The sequence below is a fragment of the Diabrotica undecimpunctata genome, unplaced genomic scaffold, assembly GCF_040954645.1.
Source record: "Diabrotica undecimpunctata isolate CICGRU unplaced genomic scaffold, icDiaUnde3 ctg00002581.1, whole genome shotgun sequence".
Lineage (NCBI taxonomy): Eukaryota > Metazoa > Arthropoda > Insecta > Coleoptera > Chrysomelidae > Diabrotica > Diabrotica undecimpunctata.
This window is the reverse complement of record NW_027313788.1, coordinates 1-10,693: the sequence shown is the minus strand read 5'-3', so window position 1 is coordinate 10,693 and position 10,693 is coordinate 1. Positions and strand designations below refer to the sequence as shown.

Sequence of the window (10,693 nt, the reverse complement as noted above, 5' to 3'; positions counted from 1 at the left end):
AAAATAATTGGTTGATATCTGTTATACGATATTATTAAATGATATGCACACTATGTGCACATTTGATGTTTTAATTACAATTAAATATATTAATATAAGTAATAAATTATTATTTTGATGTGATAGCACCTGTAGAGTATAAAATAAATATAGTAATATTTTCAGCGATACGTGAATAAGATATTTTAATAAAAAAATGTGACAACATTTGAAGGTGCTGAGAATGTGACCTAGTCAAATAATTTTGGCTTCACATTTTTATGTAAATAACTGAGTCCATCTGTGTTTATACGTCCATGGTCCACTCCATTCTTTAGATTTCCTAGTAGTAGTAGTAAATTCTGCGACCTCTGACCACTCGACGATTTTTCATACATTGAATGGCATTATAGATTTTTCTTGCTTTCTACATTGTTCTAATGTCCTAAAACTCTTAGGTGTTTCATTTGATATACAGATATGATAACGTTTACTAGAGATACTTGACTTTAATGCAGTGGTTTCCGCGCATTCTGCATTCTTATACTGTTCGTTCGCCTTAACCCCCATTCTGGACAAAAGAGAGATTCTTTCACCTGCAGCTATGTGAATTAAATAATAGATGGCGAAAAAAATAAGGTCCAACTATTAATAGGTATATTTTATATTTAAATATTTCTTTTTACACATTTCAAAATAACTAAACTAAAATTTATATTATTTGATCGACCCCCTTAACTGATGCCAATATTGAAGAACTGGCTCACGTTTTTGCCAGATATTTGGGTTGCCCCACATCGCCCAGAATCTGAAACAAACAATTTTAATCTTAATTAATATAATAATAATAAAAAATACAAGCAATAAACAAAAAGAAGTTGAACGAACAAAAATACGGTATTTTGTGGTTCGCATTCCAAAATAAAATAGATACCAGGAGAAGTGTGGGACGAAGACGAATATCTTGACTGAACTTCCTAAGATAATGATATACGAGGATAGATTAGCCTTTGATGGATGGCGCTACTTGATACCGAATTGGTTTCGGTGTTGAAATTTGCCGTTCATGACAAAATTTTAAGTTTTAAAAACAATTAGTTTGGGTTTTACAGCCGTCAAAAGCAAGCAAATTTTGTATTTTCGGAAAATGGAAAAAGTCGAGTATCGTTCGGTGATTAAGTTCCTCCACAAAAAGGGTAAAACGAATGTGCAAATCAAAGCCGACCTGGACGAAGTTTATGGTGAGGTTGCACCTTCGTTAGCAACAGTAAAATTTTGGAAAGCTGAATTTGTTCGTGGTCGTACGAGTGTTTTTGATGATGAGCGTCCCGGGAGGCCAAATGAAGTCACCACGCCGGAAATGATCAACAAAGTCCATGATATGATTATGGCAGATCGTCGAATTGAGCTCCGCGAGTTAATTGAGGTCCTAAACATTTCCTACGAACGCGTACATATCATCCACCATCATTTGCACATGAAAAAGCTATCGGCGCGATGGGTGCCGCGTTTGCTGACAATCGATCAAATGCAGAAATGTGTAACCACTTCGGAGACGCTTTTGGCGATGATACGGCGCGATCCGAAGGATTTTTTCGCCGATTTATCACCGTTGATGAAACCTGGGTGCATTATTACACACCGGAAACCAAAGAACAGTCGAAACAGTGGCGCAAACGCGGCGAAGGGCCGTCGAAGAAGGCAAAGAGTGTACATTCGGCCGGCAAAGTGATGGCGACTGTTTTCTGCGATGCGAAGAGTATCATCCACATCGACTACTTGGAAAAAGGAAAAACAATCAATGGTGACTACTACGCAGCATTATTGGATTGATTCGATGCTGATTTGCGTCGAAAACGCCCCGGTTTGGAACGCAAAAAAGTGCTCTTTCACCAAAACAATGAACCGGCTCACCGAGCGGCCGCCGCCATGGCAAAATTACACGAATCGGGCTATGAATTGGTTGAACACCCACCGTATTCCCCAGATCTTGCCGCCAGCGATTTTTTCCTGTTTCCAAACCTAAAATGCCTGCCGTTTCGTAACAAATGATGAAGTCATCGCTGAAACTTCGGCCTATTTTGAAGAGCTCGAGCAAAAGTACTATTGGAACTATACACTAAAATTGGAACATCGTCTTACTAAGTTTATCGAGCTAAAAGGGGACTATGTTGAGAAATAAATCGATTTAATTCCAAAAAACTTGTTTTTTCTATCAAAGGCTAGTTTTATATCAATCCACCCTCGTAATGACAGCTGAAAACAACTTTTTGCTTCCAAGATTGCCGAATTAAACCACCGTAACAGAGACGGCACTCGAAGAAGAAGCATCCAGCTATGGGACACTGCTACCAATTCTCCAACGCTTTCATAATAAACTGTTAGGGTCTATAGTAAACGCTTCACTGTATTTAAGTGTCTTCAGTCATGAGTAACTTAATACTTGCTAAATAACGAAAGACTCTTCACTGGGAGGAGAAACTACAATGTTATGTTCTTCTTCTTAGGGCGCCTGTCCGTTCCGAACGTTGGCGATCATTCTGGCTATGATGACTTTGTTGGTTACTATACGGAATAGCTGTGTTGAGGTCTTTCTATACCAAGCTCTTAGGTTAGCAAGCCAGGATATTCTTCTTCATCCTGGGGCTCTTTTTCCTTTAATTTTACCTTGCAAAATGCATTGGAGTAGCTCATATCCGCCTTGATTTCTCATTATATGTCCCAAGTACTGAAGCTTACGGCCCTTCACGATGTTGACCAAATCCGCGGTTGTGTTTATCCTCCGTAGTACTTCTTCATTGGTGACTTTTTCTGTCCATGGTATCTTCAGGATCCTTCTGTATAACCATAGCTCAAAAGCCTGAAGTTTTGATAGAGTTTCCGCCTTCAATGTCCACGTTTCTACTCCGTACAGAAGCACTGAGTACAAGTAACATTTAAGGAGCCTTATTTTTGTTTCTAGGGTGAGTTCATGGCTCTCAAACACACAGCTCATAGTCAAGAATACACTTTTTGCCTTTCCGATGCGACAATTTGTCTTGAGAATTGTCCCACGACTCACTGATTATAGTTCCCAAGTAGTTGTACTGTGAGGCACGTACAATTCTCATTTGGTTGAACATACAGATTTGCTCCAGTTATGTTTTCCTTGATGATCATTAGCTTGGTTTTACTAGTGTTTATATCTAATCCATACGTCCTACTTGTTTCCGTTATTTTGTTCATCAAGTTTTGCAGCTCTTCTATGGTATTGGAAAACACTAACGCATACCGCAGGTTATTGAGCTTGACTCCGTATATTGAGATGCCTTCATTAATATTTTCTAGAGCCTTTTCAAAAATGTGCTCCGAGTACAGATTGAATCAGTGATGATATTATGCACCCGTCTCACTCCCCGTAAGATTTTGACCTGATCTGTATATTCTCCATCTATGTTATGTTCATAAAGATCATCTTATGTTTACATAGATAGGTCGTAATGTTACATCAGTCCTTGACCTAGGATCAAACATCAGATCGGCGTTCAATGACCTACGACTATCTAGAAACTACATATTATCAAGGGTTCGAGACCATAGTGCACCTAGAATTTTCCTGTGGGGGGGGGAAGGGGGGTTTGATTGGACACCGAATTTTTTTTTATGCTACGTCCATTTTGAGGCCTTAACATTTGTGAGTAACGGAATAGTGCCCAGGGGAGGGGGGTTTATCTCTCAAGCGCCACTGGTTCGAGATTCCAAGTAAATAGCGCTCGACAAAGATCTAGAAGTGCTGACGTCACGAAGTATCTAGAAAGCTGTTAAACGAGGTGACGGTCCGCCTAGAGAAGTTGATGGAATTCCAGAATAACGGGACAAACATATAAAAGGAAATTAAATTGTATAGACTCAGTCTAAGAAATAGATTATTAGCGTTAAGTAATAAATATTATAAATTAATTGTGTTTTTAGTGTTAGCGTTATAAGACTGTAAACGATTTAAAATAAGTGTTAGGAAACTGTAAATAAAAACAAAAATAAAATAAAACATCATAGTAATTTATAATTGTAATTAATAAAAAATCCTCACGTACGAAAAAAAGTGAATTAAATATATAAAAAATTACTTACATTCCGCAGGCAGCACCACCTAAATGAGCAGCATGGTCAAAAAATTTCCATCCTAGTAGAACACCAGCTGTATCGAGACCCACAATGAATTTAATAGCCTGCAATTATACTTGTAAACATATCGAATAAAACAGGAAAGGATTAACTTACAGCTCCAGCCGAAAATGTGAACACAGGTAATAAAATAATTCCTAGTCTTGTGTCTGGATACTGAGTACAAACATAGCCTAAGATTCCCATTATAGCTCCAGACTAAAACAAAAACGTTGCCTAATGTAACTAAACATCGTAAAAACGGCCTACTAAGCATAATAAATGTGAGCAATAAAATTAAAATATTGCGACAGTTTTGACAGTCGGTGACTAATGACACATACCAACCTATAGATGTCTTAAATGGACTGCCGGAGTGATGACGTAGATTTTATTGACATCTGTCAGTTTCACTTTCCAAACAAATCTTGTTTAGTGTGGATAATTTGTATATTTCCTTATTTTTTTCATTTTTTTTACAGAATCTTTCCGCTTTTTGCAATATCTAAGTATTCTAATAGTTACTACAACAATTTTACAAGGTTGTGTAAATAATAAAGCATGTTGTTTTAAAAAAATACCAATAAAATGCATGTATCAATAAAGTAAGGTTAGAATTTCTTTATTTAAACTTTTAAACTATATTTCATAGAAATAGAACACTGAGTTATGATGGTATTATCGTAAAAACACTATACTTAAAAGAAAAAGCAGCAGACTTAAATGTTAACTTTATAGAAATTAAAAAGTCTTGAGATTCGGCATTTCAACTTTTATTTGGAAAGTAATAACTAATAATAACAATATGCCCGCCGTGACGTCACACTCCGATTGTCCATTGTCATAGTTTTAATAAAATAATTGTTTTCCTAGTGATGACTCCTCACCAAATCTTAATCCGATTAAAAATTTGTTAGCTTTTGTAAATGCTGGACTTTGTAAAAATAACAAAAACACAACTGATTTGATAAAGATAAGTTTTTCACATCAGCATAGGTATACCAGAAAACTATAAAAATTTATTTATAATCTACAACACTTTCAAAAGTTACAAACCACAAGTGAATACATATTTACTAGTGAAACAACTTAAATTGAATCCTGTCCTCTTTTTTCTTCGTCTACAACTAATAAATATTGTTTATTTCCAATTAAGACAAAACATGGTGAAAATTTAAAGAAATGTTCTTTTCAACTGCTTAGAATCATTTTTTAATAAAATAAATAGGAAAACACGGAGCTATTTACCAGTTAGTTTATTTTAGACAGTACCGTAAAGTAAGAATCTTCTGTGATTATTTAAAAAATGAAAAAACTGAGTTCAGTGCTATGACAAATTTATCTAAAGTGAAATATTTACGAACTGTAGCCAAAAGTTTGTTTGCGAGTGTTTTTTCTGGCTACATATTTTATAAGCATTCATTAAAATTAAGTTAAATGACTCCTTGAAATCAAAATCAAATGTATGTGTTTACTATCTCAACACTGGTGGCATGCGAACAAAAATACAGAGTTTCCAGCAAGCTTTGAGTTGTTCCTGCTATGATATAGTAATGATTGCAGAGACTTGGTTGAATTCAGATTATTCTGATGCTGAATTGGGAGTTCCAGAGTATGAAATTTATAGATGTGATCGTGAAGTGGGGTTAAACACTCTAAAGACACGTGGAGGTGGTATATTAATCGCAGCTAAAAAGAGCCTTTCTACTCAAAAAATCATAGTTCCTCTTGTTGACTCTGACATATATCAGTTATACCTAACATTTAAAATCAAAACTCAAAATTTTGTTATTGGCTGTGTATATATACCTTCTCCATCACCTTCTCAGTCTTATTTAAGACATTGTGAAACTGTTGAATATGTTTACACTAATTTTTCAGATAGTCTGTTTGTCTTGGCAGGTGATTACAACCTGCCACAAGCTAAATGGGGCAATGATGAGTTGGGATTGACAGTGACAGGCACTGGAAATGACTCTGTAAGTATTGTAGCAAATTGCTTTAGTTTCTATAACTTTTTTCAAAAGAATGATATTTTGAACAGCAAAGGAGTCCCATTGGACCTGGTTTTTAGTAATTTGGAATCTATTAATGTTACTCCAGCAGTAGATAAAATTTTTGAGAATAGTTTAAATCACACAGCTATGAGTTTTGAACTAGTGTGTGAAGAAAATTTTGATGTTATGAATTACGAGGAATACTTTTATGATTTCAAAAATGGTGACTACTTTTCAATAAATAATTATTTAGCAAGTATAAATTGGGAGGGACTGTTTCTTAATGGTGCAGTTGATAGTATGGTGGTCATTTTTTATGATATAATTTACTCACTGATAGAACACTTTGTTCCACTAAAGAAATATAAAACCTCTACCTTTCCCTCTTGGTTCTCGTCAGAGCTGCGTAATCTAATTATATGTAAAAAACAGGCCCACAAACAATTTAAAATTAGTGGTAGGCAAGATGATTATGACCGTTTTGTGGCTTTAAGAAACCAGTGTGAAATTTTAAGAGCAAACTGTCAGAAACAGTATTTAGATGGGATACAAAATAACATTTCTGATAATCCAAAATATTTTTTGGTCTTATATTAAAAGCAAAAGAAATGGGTATAATATACCATCCAGAATGGTCTATAATGATAGGGTTAGCTTAAATATCAAGGACTCTGCCAATATGTTCGCAGAATATTTCTCATCTGTCTACTCAGATGAACAAAAAGATACTTTACCTTTTTTAATTTTGACAGTTCGATTTGTTTGAGTTCTATAATACTTACAGCAACTGAGGTCTATGATACTATTGCAAATTGTAAAACCGATTATGTGCAGGGCCGGATGGAATCCCAGCCTATTTTCTGAAAAAATGTATATGCGTACTTACAAAACCAATTTTGTTTATTTTTAACAGATCACTTGGTACTGGTAGCTTTCCCAGTCTCTGGAAGAAAAGTTTTTTAAAGCCGATTTTTAAATCGGGTGCAAGGAACGATATATCAAACTATCGAGCTGTCTGTAATCAGTCAGAGCTGCCCAAGTTGCTTGATTGTTTGGTTAGTAAGAAACTGACATGGAGTTTTAGAAGCATTTTTAATCCTGAACAATTTGGCTTTATGAGAGGGAGGTCAACAGATGCCAACCTAGTTTTGTATGTGAATCATATATACAACAGCTTTGAAGAGGGAGTCCAGGTTGACTCAATCTATACTGAACTCTGAGATAGCGCGTATCGGGTCAACCATGGGGTTCTCTTACAAAAACTAAGAGCTTTGGGTATTTTGGATCCCCTTCTTCAGTGGATTACAGAATTTGTTAGTGGCCGTACGCAGGCAGTTAACTTGGGAAGTGACACTTCAATTGAAATAACAGTTCCATCGGGCGTGCCACAAGGCTCCCATTGTGGCCCTGTTTTGTTTTGTTTGTTTCTGTTGATTTAGTACAACAAATCAAAAATTGTAATGTTCTTAGTTTGCTGACGATGTAAAACTGTTTAGAAAAATTCAATCCTGGAATGATGCTGCTAAATTACAGGAAGATCTTAAATCATTTTATGATTGGTGCACTTTAAACAAAATGTCACTCAATATAAAACAAATGTCATAAAATGACATTCTCAAGGCAAAGAAATCCAATTGAATTTGTTTACTACATAAATAACTTGCCATTAGCCTCGAAAAATGAAGTATTAGATTTGGGAATCTGGTTAGACACCAAACTGTCATTCTCAAGCCACATCAACCAAGTAACAAATAGAGCGATGAAAGTGCTGGGATTTATCCAACGCACATCAGTGGACCTGTCTTTGTTTTACATTTAGAAAACTTTATTGTGGTCTCGTTAGACCCATTCTGGAGTTTGGATCAGTTGTATGGTCCCCATCATACCACTGTTACATTCAACAGATTGAAAGAGTCCAGAATAAATTTCTGAGGGTAGCAGCCTATAAGAGTGGATACAGGAGAGAGGAATACAACTATCAGTGGGTAAGAGATAGTCTTAACTTACCAACACTTGAGTCAAGGAGGACATTGTTAGATTTATGTTTCTTACACAAAGTTATCAATGCTTTTATAGATTGTCCTCAACTCTTATCGCTTGTTAGTCTTAAAGTTCCTAGTAGAAGCAACAGACAATCAGAAATCTTTTCAGTGCCATTTCACCACACTAATTATGGTATCAATGAACCAACTACACGATTGGTCCGGAGTGCTAATAGCCTACCAAGACAAATGGATATTTTTGACTCCAAAATTAGTTTGTTTAAAAAACAACTAAAAAGTATCTTACAATAAGTTTGTTGTACATCTATATTATTCTTATATGTTTGTATTATTCTGAGGTGTTTGTTATTTTAATAATTTATTGTTGTTAAGGTGTAACTTTGTAAAACTTGTGATTGTTATTTTAATAATTTATTGATTGTAAGATGTAACTTTGTAAAAATTGTAAGTAAATGGATGCCGTATATAAATAAATAAAATAACTTTATTGTTTAAAAGCACATAGTACCTATTTTGCATTATTATTACATGTGGGAGACGATGAAGTAAAATTAAAGCTTACATTGTTAATGATTAATGAAATACGGATAATGATCCATCGTCCTTAATAGCACTTCTAGCATTTACTTACCGCCCCTAATGAAAGTCCAGGTTGCCTTGTCAGCACTTTATATGTATAACTGGCAAAACTTGATACTACTCCAGCTGTTAAATAAAAACCCAAAAATTGTTCTTTTCCTAAACTGTGAACAGCTCCTGCAAAATTAATCTATGTTGGAAAATATTCATAAGATATATTTTTCTTATAAAAAAAATCTTTTGAAGAACATTTTAATACAAACTACATACTTATTATTTTAAAATTGTGAAAAAAACACTTGCCTGTACAAAAACTATGGAGGACATACATATTGGCTAAAAGATGCAACCCCGAATAATGGCTAAACGTTGATAATACCATAGGCACATAGATACTCGGACTAGCTGGGTTAGAACAAAAATATCTTAGCATCATTGGTTGAAATCTAGGATCCTCCAAGCTAAGAATACTAGTACATTTAGAAGACATATTGGAGCAAAAATACGCTCGCCCTCAGTTAGCCGAGACCACCAACTTTTAAAATCTCTGACGAGGGTATTCTATAAGGGAAAACTGTAGTTACTGGAAATTTTATATGGTATCTAGACATCCCTTCACATAAGAAAACTGCAAATTTCTCATTTAAATGCTTGTTCAGTAAATTCTTTAAATATCTTTCAACACGTTAACTGCCAACTGTAACTTTAGTATTCAGTATAATACAAAATTGTATGTCTTATTTTTACAGTTTACAACATGAAGATTATTTCAATAAATATCTGACCTAATAAGTCAATATAGTCTCCTGGTTGCTCTCACAGTTTTCATACTGAAATTTGTCATTATATACTTATTTGAAAAGATCTTCAAATGACTTTAACACATTAACTGCCACCTGTAATTTTAGTACACAGTAGATCAGTTAAAATTGTGTTTTTTAATTTTTATGATTTATACCAAATTAAATTTGCAACTTTCTTCTGTAAAAAGTTTCTAGACATCTTTATTATTTCTAATTTAAAATATATTACTGTTGAATTAATTCCTTGATCTATGCTCTTCTTAAAAAACTTCATTGGCTTTCGTAACTGCCTTCTGGCGTGACTTCGCATATTTTCATATTCCCAAACAGCAGCCCCAAGAAAACATGATCCTGAAAACTAACACTTCATTAAAAAAATCATGAGGTGCAATAAACGCAAAATAAAAGTCGTTGCAATTCATATTTCACTATTGCTGTATTTCATAAAGTCGATTTTCAGGCTTCACCTTTGATCCTCGATATACCCCAACTGTTGATATGTTAATTTCAATTGTTTTTATATTTGGTTCTCTATATCAGTGGTATAACTTAACATTAAAATGTTTCCCCCATAATCCATAGTTATTTATGGCTCCATATATTGTTTCTAGAACTTTTCCTTTAAAAGTTCACAATATATTCTAATCTTTATGAGTAAGTGTAAGTTTCTGGATGTTTTGTAAGCTTGCTATAAGCTGTGACAATGCTTTCTTTAACTGCAGATATAAATATATTTGGCATTGGTGGCAGAAGTTCAGTTTCACCATCATTTGTCATTGATATGTTTGAGATGAAAAGTGGTAAATTACCTTGCTGCAACCCATCCACTCGAAAATTACATGTTGTTAAGTTAACAAAAAATATATGAAAATGAAAAATATCTGCATATATTTTGACTGGAGACTTATCTGCAGAACTACAGTACAGCTATGATATATCTAAATTTAGACAAAATTTAGGCATTATTTTGAATATTGTTGAACCTATGATATGCAACGAAAATGACTTTGCGATTATTTGTATTATATTAAACCACATACTGCTACTGTAAATAGAAATGGCCTGAAGAGACTTCCTACACGTAAGTTACTACAATCGATATGCGCATTGGTAAATGGAGTAGCTAAGCTTTCTGGATTTATCCTGGGTTCATCATTGATTTTCCTACCATTTACTCTGAGATAGCGCG

The 10,693-nt window shown here is 34.4% G+C and overlaps 1 protein-coding gene across 1 annotated transcript; it reads right to left on the bottom strand.

The window, feature by feature from the left end:
• Window positions 1–622: 622 nt before the first annotated feature.
• LOC140432027 (presenilins-associated rhomboid-like protein, mitochondrial) lies at window positions 623–10,685 on the bottom strand (the record flags this gene model as incomplete). Its single annotated transcript, XM_072519884.1, is given in 8 exon segments — window positions 623–787; window positions 4,090–4,187; window positions 4,240–4,341; window positions 8,754–8,878; window positions 9,005–9,154; window positions 9,157–9,262; window positions 9,734–9,862; window positions 10,545–10,685. Coding segments are annotated over 8 exon segments (942 nt in total), but the record flags the coding sequence as incomplete, so codon positions are not given.
• Window positions 10,686–10,693: the final 8 nt, after the last annotated feature.